This window comes from Sylvia atricapilla, chromosome 5 (genome assembly GCF_009819655.1).
Source record: "Sylvia atricapilla isolate bSylAtr1 chromosome 5, bSylAtr1.pri, whole genome shotgun sequence".
Taxonomy (NCBI): domain Eukaryota; kingdom Metazoa; phylum Chordata; class Aves; order Passeriformes; family Sylviidae; genus Sylvia; species Sylvia atricapilla.
Genome location: NC_089144.1, coordinates 24307145 through 24331533, shown reverse-complemented (window position 1 = coordinate 24331533; position 24389 = coordinate 24307145). Strand labels below are relative to the sequence as shown.

The window sequence follows — 24389 nt, the reverse complement described above, 5'->3', positions numbered from 1 at the left end:
GGAAATTTCACATGTGGTTGCACGTGTTCTTGTATATAAATTAAAATGAATGGGCTAATGAAACTTTAATAAATAGGTATTTTCTTCCAAAAATTTATTAAGTATGTAAGTGGATATTAGCTGTCAACATAAATAAAAGGAAAACGCAATGCTTTAAATTTTTCCAAAAACAAAAAGTTAACTTTCTCTCTTAACCAAAAGTTCAGAGATCAGCAGAATGACAAGCCTTGCAGTGGCCTTGCTCCATGTTATCTGTGGAGATAACACAATATTTTTTTGAATCCTGTATTTCATAGCATTTTGATTGTTTTCTGTTACTACCAGTGCAATGTAAGTACACAGCAGAGGCCTGCATACACCTCAGTTCAAAGACCAGGAGGTTCACTATCCATTCTTGGCAATTCTACAAATAAAAAGTCTGATAAACCACATTTGATTTTCAGACATTCCATCATACAGAACAAAAGGAACAAAAATAAATACTGAATAAAACAGGGGAGTTCTGCAGAACTTAAATACAAAAGCTTAAGATTTTATTTATTTTTTTGCTACCTACATTGAGTTCTTGCCTCCTAAATTTGTTGACAGAATGTAGTAAATACTTGCTATCCCTCAATTAAGGCACACAGGTTGCTATCACAAGTCTCTTTTGCCATGTAGGATCACTAAAGCATGTTTGGTACCTTCAGTTTTTATTCTGTATGGCTTTGTGAAGCCCTTATTTTGCTGACTTGTGGATTACATTTCAAACTCTTCAAATACCACATGTCAATATATTGTGCAGAACATCAGGACATGCTGTATCCCCACAGAGCAATTTCAGTTTCTGCTAAGGTTTTGTTATTTCAAAAATAGATAATGTGCTGAGATATTGAGCAAAGTGGAAAACTAGAATCTGAAGTCAAATCTGGATTTTGAAGAAGAAAACTCCAAAGAAATAAGGAAAAGTTAAACTTGAGAATAGCACAGATTTCGTGGGCTCAGTATGGCTCCAAGCTCATAGCTGCAGTTGTGTGTCGGGGGCTGTGTGAGTATCACTCCTTTTTTACAGATTTGTACAAAAGTGCTCTTCCTGCATAGGTTCCCTCTTTGCTCATTGAGAGCTGATTCAAAGGTCTTTAAAACAGAAAAGGTTCCTCCTGGCTTCAGTGCATTTTAAATCAGACTCTTTGTCTGGTTTCTAATGAGGGCAGTAAATTTCCCCATATATAATATATGGTATAATTCTTTTGAAGTATTCTTCAGCTGCCTTTCTATCTACAAATAGTTCATTTGTGAGAGTCTTGAAGTATAGCTACAAGAGAGTTGAAAAGAAATGTGCTGTCTTACTGGATTTCCAGATGAAATAATAGCCAAGTATCACTCAAACACTTTCCTTTCAGCTTGAAAATTAAGCCGAGTCCTTTGAAGGACACAGCTGTATTGCATTTTAGGGGCAAAATTATTATCACTAAAGAATTAAGTTTAAGATACTTAGGCACTGTAATCACAAGTATAAATTCAGTTTCTCATTCCTTTCATTCTTTTTTGTTTGTCTAGTGGTACTGGTATGTTTGCAAAATTGTGCAGTATTGTTGAAAGTCCTCATAATTCCTGAACTAATGTCTTTTCTTTTTGGTTGGTTTTTTGGTGGGCTTCTGGGTTTTTTTACTGACAGTACTAACCAGTACTTTTACTGAGCTTTGTAAGACTTCTATAGTGTTCCTACGTTTTTCCCACCATTGTTATATTTTACAGGACAATTTACAATACACACACACACACAAAAAGTATTTCCTCTGTAGATTGTCTCTGTGTTTCTGAGGGGCAGTTTATTTTTAACTCAGAATTAGAGGTGACCAAATGTAAAATGTTTAAGGAAAGAATAGCAGAAGTCGTGTTAACTTTATCACAGTCAACGCGATATTGGATCATGGTGTCTTTGAAGCTACTTCATTCTGAACCCAACTTTCATCAAGCTGACAAAAAACGGTCATTTGGGGGCTCTTTTGTGTTCAGCATTCAGCTTCTAACAAAATAAGTATATTGTATGTTTAACACACCAGAAATAAGATGTGAAAGACAAGAACGGCAGGATTTAAAAGACTATTACAATGCACAGCTTGTTCAGTGCCCCTAAACACTATCTTTCAAAGCTTTCTAGTATAGGTTTTGTTATTTATTGCTACTGTCATAGAAAACTCATAATGTGACAAATGAAAGGTGAAGAACAATTAAGATGAATGCTAGGACACAGTCTACCAAAAGAAATGCTTTTCTAAAATTATTCCTTTGCCCATTCTTTAGCTCCAAGTGAAGTTCAAGAAAACCTGATTCAACTAACACAATATTTTTTTAACAGATTCTCCCAAGCAGCGCTCCCATAGAAGGTGGGACAAAATTAACTCTGTGTGGATGGGACTTTGGATTCAGCAAAAGTAATAGATTTGAATTAAAAAATACAGTAGTCCATATCGGAGGACAAATTTGCCCTCTGGAAGCAAAATCTAGCAACAAAAACAGGTAAGAAACCTAAAATATTAATTTCCATTTATATAAAGGTTATTTATGTGGTATGAATTTTTTTGCAAATACAAACATTCAGCCTACAAGTATTATCTCTGATTCTAAATTTCAAATTTGAAAAAATCCCATGGCTTAATAAACTCCCCAAGAAAAACAATGCTCAAAATGGAGATGAAATAAATCTAGTTTATGGCAATAGCTCCTGCAGCAGTTTTTCTGATTTGTCTGTGAAATGCTGTTCAACATCTGTGGAAGCTGGCAAGAATGAATCTATTCAAAGGTTTGAAAAGGGGCAGGTTCCTTTGCCCGGGATCCTGCTGGGCTAAGTTATGTCACCTCTTCCTGATCTGTAAAGCTTCTGGAGAGAAGTGTGAGAGGATGCAGGTATTTCATCATCCAGAAGCTTATGACCCTCAACTGCACCTCTCCTCCCCCTCCTCAGAAATAAGTATTTGAGACGCGGGATAATGGCTTAAGTTTGAGACAGAGGTTGCTGTGGTTGTTATCTTGCAGAAATGCAAGTTCAGTGAATATCCTCTCTCTACTACCAAAGCAATGTACAAATCGTGGCACAGCTTTCCTGTCACATTCATGGCAGTGAGGATACTCCAGCAAGTGCTCCAGAAGTGCTGAGCACTCTCCTAACTGCTGTTCTGAACAGTCTTAATGGAAACAAGATGATTTAGGGAGACTTTAGATTATATATGAGACTAGGTGAATGTAACAGAATACATTGGCACATGCTGCTGCAGAAGTGCAAGTTTAATTTTTGGTAATATTTAATTTTTTACAACAAACTTATGTATATTATTTATTTTTTCTAATGCTATTGTCTGCCAAAATTTGATACTAAAGGAAAATTCATAAAAATCCATCAGCCAGATGAATAGAGGTATTTGTTTTTTCTATCATGCTTCTTTTTTGTGAAATGTATATGATATACTAGAATTATTTTCTGTGGCCAAGTATTATAAAGACCACAGTATTTGTGTTTATTATTAAGGAAGAAGGCCACAGTTCTTTTAGCTGTTATTTCTAAAAATGTCCATGATGTGCATAGATTGATGATCTGTTTAGTATGGATTCCCCATTAATATGAGTTTGAAGTGGTTCTATTCTAATACAAAAAATCAATCAGAAAAAAAAATGTAATCCCATTTTTTTCCTTGTTTTCTGAAGGCTGGAATGCACAGTTCCTGCTGCAAAAAGTCCAGGTTTTAATATATCCAGTAGTGTTTCTGTTGGAAATGGCAAAACACTGTTCAATACATTTTCATACGTGGTAAGCACTATGATTAAACCTTTATAGTCAAAATTAGCTTCAATGTTAACTGATAGGGACTCCTCATGAGTCCAATCCAGCATGGCAAATTCTGTATTCATGTTGGTTTTATTGTTATGTCATGGAAATATTTATAAGATGTTTTAAGTCCTCCTCTTTACATTTTGAGAATAATTTTATAATCCACTCATTTTATTTTTACCTCCCCTCAGAATCCTGTAATAACAAGTATATCTCCCACTTATGGCCCCAAATCTGGAGGAACACTGCTGACTTTAGCTGGAAAATACCTAGACAGTGGGAAGTCCATGAGGATTTTTGTTGGTGAGCAACCATGCACTCTGAAAAGGTAATGTGCTAAAACACAATGCCTTTAGTACTGAAATGTCTTGATTAAAAGCCTTGGAGTTAAAAAACCAAACTCAAATATTTGCTTTTCTCTCCATGTGTCACTTATTGGGGAGTTCGTGACATTTGTGAATATATTTATTAGGGAATATATAGTAAGCAGTATCTAACCTGAGTTTAGGATACCTAAAAGATTTCTAGAAGGGACTACAGTTCTCTGGAAGTCTTGTTTCTTCTCTAATGTCTTCATTAACCTCATTAAAAGGTTGCATAGAGAAGTATCAAATCAGCTTCTAATGGATGAGAAACTGCTTGTTTCCCATCATTTTTGTCACCCTGATTCCCACACACTCAGCCCTCTCCCGTGTATTAGCGAGAGCTGCTGTTCGTGCAGCAGCTGCCAGTGAGCAGCAAGTCACCATTTCCTACTGCCTGGTTGGGTGGAAACCTGCCCAGTGTGACAATGGCTATCCCGTGCAGAGGAACACTATTTCTGCACTGCTGTCAGTGAACAGCCTACAAAACAGAGGCAGCAGCAGTTGGAGACTTTTCCTGATATTTAGAAAATTGTTTTAGGGGTTTAAGACAGAATTTCTTGTCGCTCTGTAGTGGATCCAGTAGGAGTCTGGTCATGAATCTTTGATGTGTTCTGTGTGGAAATGCCTTCCACCACAGCTGTTTATATACGTTATTAATACATTTATTAATAGCAAGCACAAATTCTCTTCTATGGGCAAACAAGAGATCTGAATTTGGTAGCCATTCTACCATGGCACAAATCCTACTTGGTTCTGTGCTTAGGTGCAGCAGGATGATTCCAGAATTGTCACCTCTGCAGAAAAGGGCAGAATCTGGCCCACTGTGTTCCAGAAACAGGATATCCAGCAATTCCTCTGAAATTTGTGCATCATCTAATGATTATGGAAAGTCATAGTGGTAAAACTTCTCACTTGTGGAGACCCTGGGGAAGCAGTAGCCTATTAGTTAATGTGAGACGCATGAGTCAGGAGAGATGAAATTTATTCTTTACTGCTAGATGATTTATTGTATGCTCTTGATCAAATCAGCCAACTCTGAATAAATCAAGAAAAAGGATTTAGATATTCAAGTCTGATCACTAAAAAGATCTTCATCATTTCTGTTCCTTAATGGTTAGGGTTGCATTTCTTGGTGTCTTCATCTCAACTGGTCAACTAATGGAGAAATATATAAACCTTTTGGGAATGATTCATTTGAGGCATCTGCTCTGGGGATGGGACAGCAGTCAGCTCAGATGCAGATGGTGGTCAGGTGGATCTCTGCCCAGAGAGATCCAATATCTCTAGGCACAGAGATCCAACAATAGCTGAGACTTACCCAGTAAGCATCTCCAGCTACCCTCTTTCTCACTTGCCAAGTTGCCTGGAGACTTCTATGCAGGTCTTAACCAATTTCTCAAGGCAGGTGTTTCTCTAGCTAAACAGGCAGTTTCCCCAGTTCTGAGGGCAGCTAGAGCAAGGGGTTTTTGGGTTTTTTTTCCTCTAAGAGATGTTAAAAAGCTTCCAGATACAGATGAATTAATCACTATCCCTTATGGTGAACCCCACCTTCCTGGAAACCTTCATAAGTTGTAGGAAATATCCCTTTTATCTAATTTGGAGACCCTCTCTTGCATTCTGTGAGAATGGCTGGATGGCTTGGATGGCTCATGGATGTGCTTGGGCCCAGATCACTGAAACCAGCTGGCAGAATTACCTTTGCTTTTCCAGTCAGTTGCCACCCTTGTCTCTGATGTGCCCTCTTCTCTGTGACCACATTTCATGTGCTTCAGAATATTCCTGCTGCCCACTCACCCAGGGAGCTCAGTGTAGGAGGAAGACTTCCATAGCCAAGCATGATAGCAAGGGAAAGGTGAATATCCCAGGGATTCTGCTGATGTGCTGAATTCAGCCAGCTCTTCTTGAATTATCTCTGTCTTCTTTCTCCTTGCCCTCTGCCTGCCCTCAGCATCTGGTGCATCCACACAAGCACCTTTACTTGAGGCTTTTAACACAAAGTACTGTGGATTTGAAAGAGGCATTATCCTTTGGTTATAGCAGATCAAGTCATTCTCCTTGAACCTGGAGTATGCTCTTGTTTTCCAGGCTGGAAGCTGCCTTTGCAGGGTTCAGGGGCTCATGAGGTTGTCACCAGTACCAGGGCAACACCTTCCATCAGACAAGGTGCAAGTCAACTGAATTAAGATGAATCATGAGCCTAAGCCATGCTGTTGCAATGTCTACCTTATGTCATGCTTACCTGTTGCAATTTGATTATCCAGTGGGAAAATCAATGACCTTTTTTTTTACAAACAGATCCTTAGGCAGTGTTGGGGCTCAGTAAAGGACAGTGTTTTAAGCCAAGTACGTGTTTTATAATGATGACAAGCAATCTGTTTTCAGTCCTCTCAGCATATCGGCGAGCACTGTGGAGTGCTACACTCCAGCACAGCAAATTCCCCAGGAATACCAGGTGAGAATGGAAATCGATGAAGCTATTCGAGACACAAGCAGACATTTCACATACAGAGAAGACCCAGTTGTTTTAAAAATTCATCCAGCCAAATCTTTTCTTAGGTGAGTAAAATTTTCTTACAGAAATAATAAAAAGCAACAAAAAAGCAGCTATGCTGCTCAGCAATCTATCAAAAGAAATTGCATTTTTATCTCTATCTTCCATGCCAATTGTTTCTATTATGGTGCAGTTGCAGAGGGCAAATCATTTCCTTTCAGAGGTGAAGGAGAAGGGGGAAGGGTGCTTCTTTTCTCTTTGTGATTTCACTCCTAGCTGCTGCTGAGCCTACCTGTGGTGTCCTGCTGAGACCCCCACTGCACAGCTAAGTGTGTCTCCTGTGCTGTGCCTGGACATTACACTGATTGCTGAGGAAAATCATTTAATGTGACAACTCGGTGGAATCAGGAGAGCAAATGGATTTTAAAATAGTCTAAATCCAGTGCTATATAAATATTATGAATATATATGTATGGTAGTATGTGTGTGTTTTCAAGTGACATATTTATGGTCTCAGTAGCTCTAATCCAAGCCATCTGCCTTTGCCAAAAAAATGTCAGCAGTAAAACAGACACCTTTTTCAGTACCACTTAAAGCAATAGGTGAAATAAGTTAGTTAGCAAATGATAAGCACAAAAAAGCTACCTCTTTTAAAATGAACACATTTGTTTTATACCCTGGCTTATCACAGTTTTAAAAATTATTTTTCTTTCCTTTTTTTTTTTTAATTAGTTGTTATCAGAAATGTAAAATCTGCTTCCCAGTAAAACAATCTCACTGCTCAAAGCTATGTATTTGCATTCACCCAATGTATCTCTAATTCTGGTTTTATGTTTTCATTTACTCTAAAATATGATTTGTAATTAACATTACATTATCACAGCAGTTATTTATCCTACTTATCGTCTCTTTTTCTTTTCCTTCCTTTTTTTTTTTTTTTTTTTCCCTTCTTTTGGTAAATTTTCCTAGTGGTGGAAGTACAATCACAGCTCAGGGAATCAACTTGAACTCAGTGTGCTTTCCTCAGATGGTGATTACTGTACCTAAACTAGGAATGAACTTCTCTGTGGTGAGTCAGTCTTAGAGAAGACAATCTGTTATCTTTACATCTTGGTGTGGTGAATGGTTGTGAATTTTCAGTCAAAATACTTTTGACTTTTGAAACTTTGGGGCTTCTACTGATATTTTGATGCTTTCTGCAAAGACTGTTATCACTATATAAGCAAAATTCAAAACAAATTTGAAATTAAGCTGAGGATAAAACAACTGTTTCCAAGAAACCTTTTCCAAAGAAATAAGGCAATGACAGTATCTGGTAAGAATATTTTTATATTTCAATTTAACAGTACAAATTCAGCGACTAAACACAGAGCAATGCAATACTGATATGTCAGATTACATGACAAGTTCAGGCACTACTGTAATACTCAAGTGGTGACTGTGTATATATATCAAATGAAGAGGAAGAGTAAATACTTAAAATCAAAACTAAGTATTATTTTTAAGAATTTCTGATTGCCTGTTGGACAAAATTCCTGTTGGAGAAATCTGTCCTAACTTTGATATGTTCAGCAACTAAGTTTTAAAATGGGTTTGGGCTCTTGCAATTGTGTACATCTGCTTAAAAAGCCAGTCAGTCAGAGATGTGTCTTCTGGTTTTTTTTGTTCCTGAGTTGACACTACACAGTGTCCAAATCTAAACACAGATATGACCATGTGATCTACTTTAATTCTTATCAGGTAAAAATGGTATTTGTCATCTAGTTTTACTGAAACTGCCTTCTGTAAGCTTTTTCTACACATTTGTGTTGTACCTCCAACATTTTCTTATCCTGTAAGCTTTGTTAGTCTGAAGCTAAATTGACCTACACTCTTTATGACATGCTACTTACTGTTCATATTCTCTGCGTATTTCTAATGATCATCATACACTGTTTCCTGAATTGAATTCTAACTATTGGACCTAGGTTTGCTCAATGCATTTTAAATTATATGTCTGCAGATTTGCAGTCTGTTGTAGCTTCAAGGTCAACATATTCTTCATGATCCTAATTTGTATAATATTATGAGTGTCAGGACCTGAATTTCCACAGCATGTAGTCGTGGCTTGTAATTTAATAGGTTCAGATTTTAATCTAAAAATCAGTTCCTTTCCAATGAAACAGCGTTGTTATCAAAAAGTCACTTTACCCATCAGTCAGAAAATAAAACCTTTCAGTGAAATCTACTAAACTCAAAATTTATTGGATTTTGAATAATGTGAGCGTAATTATTTCAAAGCACAAAGGATTTTGAAGAAAAAGATCATTGTTGAAATCAGGTCTTGAGATTTTGCTTTGTGTAAAGATCATTCATTTGCTTTTTCTGTTCCCCTCTGGAAATATGCAGTATTGCTTCTCTTCAGGCCCTGATACTGCATACCTTGTCAAATATTTAGAATCTGAACAGATTTGAAAGATCTGAAGTTTTAAAGAGGATCCACTGTCCAAAAGTGACTGGCAGCTCCAGGCAATAAACACTGTAGAATTTACTCTCTCTCATAAATATTGGGGAGCAACCTTGCCTTTGAGCAGCGTTTTGCTTTCATCCTGCCTCTAACCTGTTGTTGAAAAAAGACTTAATCAGTCAGAATTATCTCCTTTATTCTTTTTCTTTTCATACCTTGCAGTGTGTTTGACATCTGCCAACAAACAAATCTCCTGCCACTGCTGTCTCTAAAAAATTTCCCGAGTGTATGAGCTGCACACAAGTTCATTCTCCCTGCACAAACAGTGAAATATAACCTCAAATGGATTATAATCCAGAGTGTGTTATGCTTTGACATTGGCCAAACAATATATTTTTTCTTTATTGAAATTAAAGGCTTCTGGCACTCAGTCACCTTCCCTGCCTCTGTGGCAGCCATTTGTTCTGCCACTATTCTCTACCTCAAACATATTTCTAAAGGAAGAGTGTCAATTCTCAGGTAGAAAGGGAAGATTTATAAGTGGCAAAACAAGACTGCACTGTGTAACTGAGGAAATTTCTGGCGGAGGATGCCTATGGCTGTAGCTTTACCCATCCTGCTCTGGAAGTTCTGGACTCTCTGCATGAGGGATAGGCCAAGAAACTCAACATTTCATTCAGTCATTACAATGAAAAGATAAACAAAAATGAGGAACTATTTGCAGCAGAGATCTAGACCAACTATCCCATTTATAAAGGAGAAGACAAGTTATTGTCCTGAACAGACCAAAGAAGTGCTCGAGAAGTTCTGTAGCTGAGGTTATATGTCTTTTGCTTCCTTAGTTTGAGCAAGAATGGCTAAATAAGCCTTTTTTTTTTAAATTGTTATTTAAGCCCTTAATTTTTTTTTCCAGTTTTCTCTCACTAGCCTCCTCCAAGAAGCTGCTTTTGTCAGCATTCAGAAACTCTGGCTCTTGGGAAAACCAAAGCCAGCACTGAAACACATCCCAAAGCATCAAAGGAAAGTACAGCTGGGAGGGACCACAATGGCCTGGCATGGCCCACTTCCCTGGCCAGGAGCAAATGTACCCAGACCACTGCCTAACAGATACTTGTTTCGGCTGTTATTAAAGCTCCTTGTGAAAGAAATTTCACAATCTTGCTTAAACAAGCTTTAGAGAGAGCTGCTCTACCTGCTTACCTAGTGGTTTGGAAAGACTTCTTTCTAATAATTAACCCAAATCCTGTGGGCTAATTATCTATCTTCTTGTTTAACCCTCTGTGGATACATGCAACAGATTATCAGTCTCTCTTGCTAATTTTACATATTTGCACTAAATTATTATTCAACCTTTCTCTTTTCCAGTTAAAACAACCAAACCACTCCAGATTCTCCTGATAATTGTTGTTTCCTAGAGCTTTTCTCATTCTTTCCCCCACCTCCTAGACCCTTTTCCATTTCCCTAAAACTGGCAGGGCCCAACTTAAAACGGGTCTCACCTTCTCCTGTCAGCTCTCTGTCCTCAGGTTTGACTGTGACCTAGAGTCCTGATGGAGTCACAATGTAAGTGGAGGGTCATTTCTGTAAACAGCAGGAGCTGTTGGGGATGCTCTGCATCCTAAAGTCTCAGGGAGAAGAGCCAGCAGACAAGCCCTGGGGCAGTTGCTTTTCTCTGCCTCTTTCCACCCCTGTGGTAGAGGTGAATGGTACAACTGATATGAACGTTTTTCTGGAAGAGCTTCCTATAAGAAGTGCAGTTTCACTGAGACTGAAAAGCTTGGGGTGCAATATGCCAGCCCGCTGTAGAAGAAACATTTAAGTTTCATGTTTTCAGAGTTTAGTATCTCTGAAAATTTTTCTTTAGAGCAAAAAATCTCTTGTTTCCATTTTACAGTATTCTTTTCATGTTTATTTAAATTTCCTTGAAATTGTTCAGTACTATGTTCACACTAGTTGTGTTTATATTACATTCTATGTTAACACTGTCAAAATAATACATTTTGCCTTCTTTGAATTTATTTCAGTGAGTGAAAAAAATGTATTGAACCATATGTTTCAATAATTGCAATGTGTTTTTAATTTTTATTTCATGAGGGGTTTTTTATCATTTGTTCTGACTAGGTAAAAAGAGTGGGAATTCAGGCAGTGCTGCATAAATTCCCAAGAGCTCTAAAGAATGCATAAAAATACAGAAACCTTCTCACTTCTGTTTACTGTCTTCCTGTGTGAAGTACACGAGCAGGGAAGCAACTCATTTCCTCCTTTCACTGTGCATGTAAAAAAACCTTAGGCACAGTTTGGAATAGTGTTTGATCAGGAACCTGTGCTGTAAGTCATGCTAGATGATTCTTCTGGTTCTGAAGCACTTGAGAATAATATTTTTTAATTTGAAAGCCTGTAGTTTGCATTGATTCCCCCAAAGTGAACAAGTGGTCATTTGGGGATCCTTTCTTGTAGCATTTTTAATATTCCATCTATTAACTAATTTGGATATATATTCCCACTGCCTGATATCTCCTAACAATGAATGTCCCAAGATATGCAGGGCTGCAGAACTAAGGAGAAGCATTTTTTGATACATGACCTTCAACAACTGACCCTGTAGCTATGCAAGATCCTCTCTTTCCACAGGCTTTTAATTATCTCTTCAGTAAGCAGTCTTTTGAATGTTCTTCAGCATTTCAAAATTTCTCCCTGCCAGGTGCCACTTCCTGCTGTTTTACAGGAGAATTTTAAAATACTCTAAAGTTTGTTCTATGTTTACAAGTCTGTAAGTAATCCATACTCATATTCATCAAGATGCCTAGAATTCAGCAGTAAGTGTCTACCTTAGATGTATTAAATAATGATAAACAAATTCCCTGTGAAGTGTGGGTAATGAGTGTGTGATTATTGAAGATATTCATGATTCCCTATCCAAAGACACCTAGGCTTGGATCCTCTATCTGTCTTGACTCCATGGCACAAAGCTGCCGCAGAAGCCCAGTGAAGAGTTCCCCCACAAAGGGGAAAATTTGTCTTTCTTTCTGTGCCAGATCTGTATGTGATGCACATCTCCTGCCAAAGAAAAGGTGCAGCAGGGGATGTCAGGGAAAAGCCTCTGTGTGAAATCATCAGGGTGCCAGGGATGCAGTGCTACAAGGTATATTGACCATCCCAATTCCAGGGGGGAATTTGGACTCCAGTCAGTATTGATCATGTTGTGCAAAGGGCTGGCTCTCAGACCCAAGAGCAGGAGAGGTTTTACTCTACCTTTTGGTCTGATGTTCTGATAGACTGGAAGTATCATCTCCCATGCCTTCATCCAAGAAGAAAACAAAAGCAAAAAAGGCTATTAATCCATCAGGATCATTCATTGTACCACCTGAAATGCAGGAAAAAACAATGAGTTCTCTGAAAAACCCTCAGGATACGCTGCTTGAGTGTCACTGCTTTACACAGAAGAATCTTCTGAACAGTCTTCTCTTCATGTTGGACCTGTATTTTCTTCTCTTTCTGTTAAGAAATCATCCTTTGGCAAAGACAGCTGGAGAGTCTCCAGGTCTGTCTTTAACTTCATTCATCTTTCATTCTTCACTGGAACTCCAAAAGTTTACTTTTTATGAAAGAACAAATTGGCCCTTTTCTCCTTTCTGACAGCTGCAGATCCTGTAATACACATCCAAGTGCCCCTCTCTAATCTGTGTCAGCTGCTGGGAGACCTCTGGAACTCGGAGATCCTCCCTCATACTTTTCCTGTTGTTCTATCAGATGAAAAAAAATTGAATTGGGCACTGAAGTTCAGGTTCTGTAGGTCAGGTTTGAATTAATTGCCTCAAGGGTCATATTTTACAAATGGAACAAGAATACATACCTTAAGTGATGAGTCATATGCATTGTGCAATGGATTATTATTCCCTTTGGGGTATAGCATTTACTTATGCTTGTGAAATGCTCCATAATTTTTATTTTTTTTTCTTCCTCTTTGTCTTCAGATGTAGATTATAGTCACAAGAAAAATGTAGGCTTAGCTTTTAAAGTGAATGTACTTTAAAGTTTAATTAAATAAAAGTTAAAGGTGCTGGGTGATAGGCAGTATCTTAATTGAGAAGGCAATAGATTGAATTAGGGGGGTTTTCTTGGAGATCCTCAATCCAATATTTCTTGAAAACTAAACCGTCATATTCTTCAATTGCTAAAACCAATTTCAAGGTAAAAATGTCATGTCAAATCATGTACCAATAAGGGCATTGCAAATAAGATTTTTCTTGACCTTACCAATCAGTCACATTGCATCCCCTCCAAAGAGTATTATTAGATTTTTATCATTTTCTGAAAGCTTCTGCTTCAGAGACCAGCCTGATAAAGAAAGTATCTGATTCTAATAGATAGCCACAAACAAAGTTATGAATACCACTGCTATTCATTTAATGGACATCACTACTCTACAGTAGATAAAGAGTCTAATGAATTTACATTAATCAAATAAATATAATGATTACTTGGGACATACTTGGGTTTATAATTATATATATTTTCATAACCTTTTTTAAGAATCGACCCAATATGATAGATATCTTAATGAATAGTCATATCATGGAAAAGTATGGTTTGATCATCCATTATACTAATGATGCATCTTATTATTTCCATACTAATTGAAATTAATTTTTGGATCTATGTGATAGAACAAAGCCTGAGATATGATCAGTGGTGTATAACAAGGTATTCAAAAGAACAGTCTGATACTGTGAGCAAATGGAACAAAAATCTGCCTTGTCTTGTGTCCCACAGTTTACCTTGTTGACGTGGGGGTTACAAAAATATTTCTGAATTTCTGCTAGGAATATAAATGGCCTGTTAGATACACAGGTGCAAGTCCCATTAGCATCACAGAGAACTCCACCAAGTTATTTAGCTGAGTGCTACACTCACAGCTCACAGACACTATGGTTTTAGGAGCTCTAAAACTGTAATGTTCAGAATTTTGAAAATGTTTCCTTTGGCAGATTCAAGATTTCACAATATTATTCACAGAAACACAAATTGCTGTGGTGATAACAAAAAGCCCTGATTTGCAGATATCTAATTTAATCCCACTTTTCAAGCTAATGTGGGTATAGAGCTGATACAGCCTGAGTGGTTATGTCACTGATTTGAAACAGCAAAATTACATTGCATTAATTTAAACTAATTCCAAAGCACCTTCAGGCAGCATTTGATAATGGGAACAAATTTGTTTTGAAAAACAAACCAGAAAAATATATATTTTGGCCTTCTCTGGATGCACAAAGCCATTCAAGAGCATTTTTGATCTTCCAAGAAAATCTCTTGTAAAGCAAATGTAAGATTTATGATGATGAGGAGCTTAGCCCCATTCTTTCTGGGACACATGTCAGATACGCTTTTTTATATTAAAAAAAAAAAAAAAGTTTGATCTGCTCTCAAGGGCACAGTGCACAAGGCACAACTTACAGAAGGTTTGTAAAGTTGGAAGAGAGACAGTTCTGTGGAGCTGAAGCAACTCTTTGTGCCAGAAGTCCTTTGGCCATATTGACAGGCAGCATGAAAGGCAGGCACAGGGAGGGGAGCCCACAGTGACAAAGAAGCCACTCTGCAGTTTGTGTGGGGCAGTCCAGCGTGCACTGTGCCTCCCACTGGTGTTTGTAGGTGTGCTGCTGACATTATAAGCAAAGCACTCCTGTAGAAACCTTCGCAGTCCAAAGTTGACTCTTCTAGAGCACCATTTCTCTAATTAAAGATTAGATTGTTGTCTAAAGGGGATCAGATGAAACCCACTCTAGATGAGCTGTTGTCCCTCTGTCAACTGCAAAGGCAGTTCAGACAAGTCCTGCATTTTGTACCGGATCACATGCCCATAGCACAGAGCATCCTCTGGAAGGTCTTCTGATCATGGGGTGCAGCAGCAGCCTCCCCCCAGTGCAGGCCATCAGGAGGAGTAGTGGCAGAGTGAGGGGCAAGTGTGGCTTCGTGCCTGTTGTCAGCAGCTCCTGCACTTCAGTGAGGGGCAAACATCCCTGCTCATCTGAGATACAGTGCTAAGTGTGTCCCACAGGCAACAGCAGCTTGCACGACTGTGTACCTAGGCACCAACTGCCACACATCTGAGGCCTAAAATACACAGTTTTAGAAAGAAAATACACTTTGCTGAGCTTTTGTGGTCCAGAATCCACAGTGGCTCTGGCTCTAAAGCCCTTTTTCAGAGCGTCCACAGTGCCTTTCTGAAAACATAGCAACTTAGTTACACTGTGGGTAAGCAGTTCTTTTGTTCTGTTTTACACTGCTCCAGTTAGCATTGTTGGCTTTTACCTTGTCCTCTAGTCCCTTACTATTGCATTGGTAGTGAAAAAGAAAGAGAAATCTGTGTTGCAGTTGCTGTGACAGGCTGGGTAAGCTGAACTATGACTGCCCATTACACCAGGCTAGCCTCCTGATGGTCCTTGGCTTTGGAAATAATTTTCCATCCATTATCTGCAAAATATTTACTTTAAAAGTGCTATGAACAATCAGGCCAGGAAGCTTGTTTACTTGAACATTTCCTCAACAAGAGTGCAAACACCATTGACATGAAGTTTTTATGCTTTTCTCCCAACTCTACATAAACGCTGTGTAGCACTGATCAGGATTTCGCTTTGGTTAAAGAAGAACAAGACCCTTGGTGTTTATTTTTTCAATATATGTGTATTGTTAAAGAAAGCTGCATTAATCAGTGACTTCCTATGCGTGTACATACTCCAATTACCTCTTTTTTTTTTTCTTATAGGCATGTAGCCACCGCTCTAGCTCAGAGATAATCTGCTGCACAACACCTTCACTGAAAGCTTTCAATCTCCAACCACCCTTTGTAACCAAAGTGTTCTTTATTTTTGATGGTGTCAGCACCCTGTACTTTGATTTTGATTACGTAAATAATCCTGTATTTAAGCATTTTGAAAAGACAGTGTTCATCTCAAGAGGCAACCAAAATGTTCTGGAAATTAAGGTAAGAAATGCTGAAATAAGTTTTTCAATTATTCGCAAGTGCTCAGCAGCAGCAGAGCATGGAACAGACATTTTGATGAAATAAAGGAAGCCCCAAGGAAGCAAGGGCAGAGAGAGCACTATGTTCAGTACTGCATTCACCTGAGCCCAGTTGTCACAATTTAAAAGATGCAGAGCTGAAAACAAAGATAAAAAATATGTATCAGGGTGGTTGTTGCCATCAGGTGAAGTGGGAGAGGGGCTTTCCTTGTTCTCGTGAGAGGACCACACTGCATCAGCTTCTGATTGCAAGAAGCTGTGCCACCAGTTCTGGATTAAACATGGCCAGCAGCCCAGAACCTGAAGTATGTGGTCAGCGCACAAGCCCTGGCTCTTACTGTCTCATGGTTATGTGTTCTTCCTCACAAAAGATGTGGTCTGGCTTCTTTAGTTCTCTTGAGCTGAGGGAAACTCTGACCTGTGCACAAAGTCACTCATGAGGATCAGTCACTGCTGTAGCCTAAATATTTATGGATCCATGAAAAATGCAAAGTTGATGCTGAATGCCTCTTCACAGTGCACTGAGAATAGCCTACATAGCACTGAGAAGCATCTCTTAGGAATTTAGGGCCCCTAATAGTACAGGTCGCTCTCTATTACAGTGCTGTGGAGAAAGTTAATCCATTTTGAGAGAGTCCAGTTTCTTGAAATCTATTTTTTTCTGAGTATTAAATAGAAAAGGTATAAATATGGCTATTTCTAGTTTACACTGAATGCTTATGAAAATTGATTGGTATTTAGATGTTATTTATATAGATATCTATGATTTATATCAAATATAATTGTTAAAAATATTTTATGGAAGACAATCTATCTTAGTTCTTGGGTCATCTCTTTGTGTCTCTGCTGAATATCTCTGTAAGCCAAAATATCTCCCCCATCAGAGTGAAGAAATCTTGAAGCCCTAAGGTCTTTGAATCCAAGATGGTCCAGTGGGCCAACTTCTGGGCTGCAAGACATCAGAAGGATTACTTCAGAGTTCCTGTCAGCCATGCTGAGTTCCAGTCAAACTCTGAATATTAATCCATCTCTGCAAAGTGTTTTTGGGCAAATACCAAAGAACAGTTGGTCTGATTTTTACTTTTTACATTGTTTTTTTCTACTTGGAGCTCTTAGCTATACAATCACTTCTTCCTCAGTGCAGAGCAAATCTCTTGTTCAGTTATGGAGAAACACTAGAAAGAGTTCTGCTGTGTGGGTCAACAGAGATCTGGGAATATATAGCTGCTGCATGGCTCAGTGCCTCTGTGCAATGACAGCAGTGTTTTCCAGTATTTTCCAGGTCATGCATATCAACCAGTTGGAAAGAGGACTAATTTAGGAAAAAAATCAGAATAATGTAGATTTGAAGGAACCTCTGGAGGTCTTCATAGTTTAACCTCATTGTTCAAAACAGGGCTAAATTAAAAATGAGGTCAGGCTGCCTATGGCTTTGTGTAAATGAGTCTTGAAAATTTCCAAGAATGGAGATTCTAGCTTTAAAACCCTCAGATCCACTAGCCTTGCATTGTGTGTCTTATGCCTGAACTCTCCTCCTAGCTCCTCTTCTGTACTTCATCCAGTTTGTCAGTACCTCTCTTTTTCTGTGGGGTTCAAAACTTGACACAATTCTCAAGGCATGGCTCCATAGGTGCTGACCAGAGCAGAACAATCACCTTCAGTCTACTGGCTTTACTGCTGCTAAAATGTGTGCTGAGCCTTCATCACTGAAGTGGCACACTGCTGCCTAATTTCACATTATGGTCCAGTATATCAGTCATTTTCCTAAGTCTGATATCTGAAAGCTCAAAGACAGAGCATCCTATCTATTTGTCCAAGTTGCCAAAAATGATTTTAAGCAGTCCCAGTATCTGCCACTGGCAAATGAAGATTTGATATCTGTCCAATCTCTTTTTCACTCATTTTATATACCATCCATCCAGTCCAAACCATGCTAAATTTTTTTCATTGCTAGGAGAGATTGTGCTGCAAAACTTGCTAAAACCAAGGTCTACTTGTCCAGTGCTCCCCTTTTATCTAGAGAGCCAGTCCTGTCTGGCATAGAAAGTTGGTCAGGCAAAACTCACTCTTGGGAAGCCTGTGCTGGCTGTTCCAAATCATCTTTTTGTCCTTCCTCTGCCTGGAAGTGTGTCTGTGAGGATTTGCTCTATAACCTTCAGAGACACTGAGGGTCAGAAATTAGTTGGTTTTTTTAAACTATCTACTTTGTTTACTCTTTTCTTTTCCCTGAAGAAGCCTCTGGTGCTGTTTATTGCTGGGAAAAAAAACATTCAGATAAGAAAGGCTGACTGAGGATTGCCATGGTGGCAAGTGACCAAAGTCACAATTTTGTAGTATTGACCTGTAGTGATGGCACCCAAGGCAGATGTCCCTAAGCCTAATGTCCTGGTTATTTCCTGACAACCAGCTGGAGAACAGCATTAGTGAAAGCTGGTCTCCTAGAATGAAGCATGAGCGGGCACCCATTTAACATCTTCCTCTAAATGGAATTAGTTATAGTGGGGTGCTTCTATCAAAACAGTGAGACAACTTTCATAAATTATAGTCAAGAGCCAAAAGAGCATTACAAGCCATATTGGCAACACTTTTCCCTTGCCCCATACCAACATTCAAAAATACACACACACAAGTTTACATGCCTCATGACCATATTTTGTGCAGTAATTAAGCAAGCTCAGCATGAAATTAAATGGCAGCTTGCTTCAGTGAACAGTCTGTTCTACCAAACCAAAGTTCTTTTATCTCTTTCTTAATTAGTTTCAGAGGGGTGGAGGGAGCTTTTATCACAAGTTTTTCAATCTAACTAATCTAGTGTGACATATTTGGCTTTCATCAAATGACAGTGGGTACCGATTGAAATGTTCTGTTTGGTTTCCCCGATGACCACAAGACATTTCTGTAAGAAAATGTTATACACAAGAAAACATTAGGTTTTCTATTTAAAATACAGTCAGGGCACTGTGTGCCACAAATGCCAGTCCTCCTTGACTTCAGTGCCAGCCTCTCAACATCCCACATCATCACTGTCTTCCTCTGACAAGTACAGGGCTCTTTCAAGCCTCTTGGTGCCCACAATGCCCCAGTCAGAGGGGTCATGATAGAGTGGTACCAGACAACTCTCTGCTTCAACACCATGAAGACACTACTTCAGAAGTGCTCCCATCTCCTGCCAACATGGAAAGCTGTCAGGGCAGGAGAAATTGTGGTGTTTCACTCCTGAGTCTGCTAAAAGGACAGAGTCCACTTGCTGCCTCCACCAGAAGCCACTGATCCAGACCTGCAAACTGGGCTGCTGACAGCCCAGAGCATTTAGCTGTGAAACAAAACAAAACAAAAAATCCAACAAGCAAGCAAACAAACAAACAAAAACCTAAGCAACAAATAAATAAGAAAAGCATCTTTCTTCAGTTAGCCCAGAGGCCTGGTCTGTTCTGGGGTTGTGATTGTGCACTGAGCTGGTACAGGGACTCTGTGCACTATTCCAGAGGAGGCCTAGGCATGGGCCATTGGAAACTAAAGTATATTTACAAGTATAAATCTTCCACTAGAGAAATACATAGCACAGTTGTAATTCAATGTGTAACAACTGGCATGCAATACATCTGAGATCTTGGCTGTGCTCTGGCACTTCTATCTTAAAACTCAGAGTAGGACAAAATTTACTAAATTGCTTACTCTATTCTTAAGCCAGTGCAACACATTCTTTATCTTAAGGAAATCTTCTTACCTATTTATAGGTCACTCTTCTGTCAATCTTCCTTCACATTGCATAGGAAATTGTTACTCTCAAAACCTGGTCCAAAAGAGAGCAATATGGAAACTGTGTTATTTTTGAGCAAGTTGAAGAGGAACCTCTGCAGCTGCAGTAATTCCTCATTCTTCCTAAGTCAGCCTGCTCACTCTGCTTAGGAGCCTCAAAAATGCTTCTGACACCAGTCTCAGAATTTCCACACCATAGTTACTTAACTGTTCTTCTGCTGCTTTTAGACTTTTACCCAAGTTATTCCCATCTCTCTAAAGCTGTGAGGTGGTTGTGCTATCAGATTGGGCTGCAACAGCTACCCAAGATTGATTTCTCCAGCTTGCATCAAGGGCATTGCTCAACAAGAAGGGGGCAATACACATTTGAAGAGTGGAATTTTTTTTTTCCAGTTCTCACAGGAACCAGTTTCCTCCTTTTCTTAAAACTGTAGGTAAATTCTGTTGTCCCAAGAAGAGCCAAACCACTGCTGAAAGCATTTTGAAACTCTTAATGTATTTAGATATCATAGTGAATGTTTTTGAAACTATAATATATTAATGGTAACATAGTGGTCATAGCAGTGAGTAAAAGCTACCATCTTTTTAACTGGCTAAAGACCACTTTAGGAAGTATCAGTATGACTTTTTTTTTCCCATCAGTTTTGGTAGAGAAAAAATTCTAGGCTTTGGTGTAGAAGAGACCACTCAACCACACTCTTCAGGATAATGTATTTATCCTGAAGATGGAAGAATTAAATTCACGTCTTTTGAGGTACATCATTCAGAGGAAAGATTTGAACATGAATCGCTCACAATCTGCCACATGTCTCCATACTAATAAGCAATAAACCTTCATATGCTCCCTGGCCCAAGAATATTTTCTTACTTAACACCAAACAGAATGGCTTCAACTAGACAGAAGATAGAGTGCAAAATGGACTTTTATGGTCAGCAATTAAAAAGCATTTACCTGGAGTGTGGCTTTCCCATTAAAATAGGACATTAAACGGTCTCTGCTATATGTTTATTACAATTTTCCCAGGGTTCAGTCTCATTCTGAAGCAGATCTAAAACATATGCCAAAGTAAGATGATTTTTTGCTCCTCAGAATAGGATTCTTGTTTCCTTTCCAGTATACAAGGCTTCACAGTGGTGTCAGCTATGATGCCTTCCTCCCTTCTCATGAAAAACTCCCAGATCCAGCCCATATAAATAGCCTATTTTAGTCCCATATTCCCTTCTCCCCTTCTAATCCCACTTAATATGCCTGTTCTTTCATCTTGAGCTGGGCAGTACAGGGGCTAGGGCAGCTTCTTAAATAGAGATGCACTCCTGAGCACAAAAGATGCTAAACTTGGCCTTTGGATTCTACTGTCACAATATCAGAAGGAATAGTTTTTCATCCAAGTCTGGGACGTGAGAGCAGGTTTTTTGGGTAAAACGTATACTTTTCATGCCTCAACTTTCCTTTTTGGTCTGTGGAACTTGATTTTAACAGACTTGTGTATTATTATAATTAATTACTTATTTTTGAAAGCTTCACTTCTGCTACCATAACCATTGCTAACATTTGCAAAACAAAATGTTTGAGATGCCTTTAGCTTGTGGATAATATAATGCCAGTTTTGTGTAAACAACAGCGTTACATAATGTGTCCTTTCTTGCACAAATTATGCAAAAATATAAACAGGACCAACAGGATTAATCCCTCAGACATTTACAATTTCAGTAGTCTGTATGAGCTGTCTGAGTGCTAGTGACAGCAGATTTTATCTGTACACTTTACCATAGCACACTGGCTTGTCTGTCAAAGTCGCAGTTATATGAAATAAGCCTATCCATGCATATTGAGAGGACAGTGTAAATTCTCATTAGTCTTTTATTTCACAATTTATTTTTCATTAAAAATATTTTCCAAGCTTGTAACTACTTAACTTTTATGAGATGGTTATGTAATATGAAATGGATTTTTTTTTCCAAGGGAAATTATATTGATTCAGAAGCTGTTAAAGGCGAGGTGCTAAAAGTTGGAAATAAAAGCTGCGAAAACCTCCTCCTGCAGTCGGAATCAATCCTGTGTACAGTTCCCAGCGATCTCCTGAAATCCAACAGTGAGCTAAATATAGAGGTGAGGCAACTACACCACACACGAGATATTAATGCCATTTTTATTATTATTCACAGTGTCACTATTGAACCAATAAACTTTAAGCCTAAATAAAATTTAAGCCTAAGCCTATGCTTACAGAGATATCTCTATCCCTGTTTGTTTGGGATGGAAATTCAAATAATATCTGCTATTTAAAAATAAAAATGACTGTCGTTGTTATTACCTGTTTGTACAGAGACTTTCTGGAGCCTTAGGCATGAAATAGGACCTGAACTAAGCACAGAAATAAAATTATAGTTATTAATCCAAACACAAGAGGAAATGTGGGGACGAATGAGAAGCTATAATGGAGTAGCTTTAGTTTGGAACTCAAGCCCTTTTTTCAACAAAGCATTCTGCTGCGGTCAAGAGGATCAAATCTTTCCTGAAAGATTTTTTTTTTGTCTGCATTTTATAATTTCATTTCAATTCTTTTTGTAAGAAGAAGACACTTAGGACAACTGATTGAGTCATTGCTTTAAAGGTGGTCTCATTAGAGTCATTCAGTGTGCTACTGCAAATTTAAATTGTAGACATACTGATTCATAGAATAAGACATAAATCTTTCAATACATTTATATTTTTTAAATATATAAAAAAAGGAAATTGGAATAGGATTGCCTTTAAACTATGAAACTGTACTCTGATTCACTGAAACAGTGGAGACTTTGCTGCTCATATAAGTGTGGTTAGGATCAAAGTCTATGTAAGTCTTTGAAGCAGGAACATCTATTCTTTCTATGTCTTTATGGCATTCATCTCATAGGATCCTGGTCTGTGAATGATATTCCTGTGTGCTACTGCAATCTAAGTAAATAGTAATAACTAATTTGATTTATTAATATGGTAACTAGTAATTTATTTTAATATTAATTTTTTTTAAGTAAGTATTCATTTTCTTGGATACATCAGGCAAACTCTAAAATTAGATGCAGCTCTCCTTTTGGTGTAGGTCTTCCAGACTTCTAAGTGCCTAGTTTCATATAATACTTGTGCACAGGTTGCATTCAGTTAATATGTTGTATTTTTCTATATGCAACCAGTACTAACATTGCATTCAATTAGTTCTACGATGTGATATTTTCTTAACCTCTAAGAAACAGGTATGTGTGACATGTTTCATGCACAGAAAAGAGCAAAACATGAAGGGGTTAAATAAGGTTTCTACTTGTTTACTGGCAAGGAGACTCAGAAATTGTAGTCTGCCCAGCGAAGAAGAAAATTTGCTCTTTTGACGGGCAAATCCATCATTACAGTACCCAGAGGGATGAATTCCACAAGAGGAAAAGATGGCCAAATGCATTCCAAATGACTGAGCTAGTGCTGTGTGACCTAAAACAGTTTTTCCCTGTTAGTTGGCTTGGTGTTTGTTTGGTTGTTGGTTTTTGGGGTCGGTTTTTTTGTTTTATTTTGTTTCTTTAAACTGTCAGCAAGCTAGAAGCTGGCAAGGGACAGGCTCACGTGACCTTGGGAACTAAACTGCAAGCACACTGTCAACAAGAGAGTGAGTTTGATGTTACAGCATATTTATGCCAGAAGGACACACATTAAAGACAGTTGGGCTATTTCTTTTTAATGTACATCTCAGCCTATATAGCCATAGGCCCATTCTGTGCACCATATGAGTTAAAAAGTATGACTTCAACATTTTGAATTAGCATCTGGTAACAGTGGAACCCTGTTACCCAGAGTGCCTGTGAGTGCATGCTGTGTGTGCAGTGTATCAAATACAGAGCTCTGTCACCACCAAAGTTCTTGAAGGTGAGAAATGAGCCATTAACATGTAGATCTGTTTTCATGTACACCAATGTCACAATTTCTCCACTCACAGTGTATTATTGCAGTACAGCGTCACAAAATCAAGATGTAATACATACAGGACATATCAGCTCATACTTTAGTACTAATAATCTAGTTCTTACTTGTCTTTGGAAATCATTACATTTTTTTTTTCTTTGTTATTTCAGTGGAAGCAAGAAGTTTTGTCAACAGTTATTGGAAAAGTGCTGATCCGACAAGATCAGAATTTCACGGGACTAATTGCTGGAATTCTTTCAACATCAATCTTAATTTTTATCTTTTTGGTGGTTTTCTTCTGGAGAAGGAAGAAGAAACAAATTAAAGGTTCACCATTGCCAATTCCGTCAAATAATTCCACTATTATCTTAGATTTTTAAAATCGACATAATTTTATGCTTTGCTTAACTGCCATGCATTGCCCTGTTGTAACCTGTCAGTAGAGGTTTCACAATCAAGTCCCAATGTTTAGTTGCATTTCAGTGCTTGGCAAGAGCCTGAGCTGGGTGAAGGGCCACATTATGCCTTAAGCAGAAGGATTTCTGAGGAACTCTGAGCTATTAGGAAAACTT

At 38.3% G+C, this 24389-nt stretch overlaps 1 protein-coding gene across 2 annotated transcripts in view; it reads left to right on the top strand.

Moving 5' to 3' along the window:
- Window positions 1–24389, top strand: part of MET (MET proto-oncogene, receptor tyrosine kinase) — a 70276-nt gene that overhangs the window by 29734 nt on the left and 16153 nt on the right. For both annotated transcript variants that reach the window (XM_066318989.1, XM_066318988.1), the window contains exons 5-12: window positions 2342–2502; window positions 3685–3787; window positions 4000–4136; window positions 6556–6729; window positions 7634–7733; window positions 15874–16092; window positions 21853–21999; window positions 23988–24144. In XM_066318989.1, the coding sequence (XP_066175086.1) occupies window positions 2342–2502; window positions 3685–3787; window positions 4000–4136; window positions 6556–6729; window positions 7634–7733; window positions 15874–16092; window positions 21853–21999; window positions 23988–24144 (1198 nt within the window). The remainder of the gene's footprint in view (window positions 1–2341; window positions 2503–3684; window positions 3788–3999; window positions 4137–6555; window positions 6730–7633; window positions 7734–15873; window positions 16093–21852; window positions 22000–23987; window positions 24145–24389) is intronic.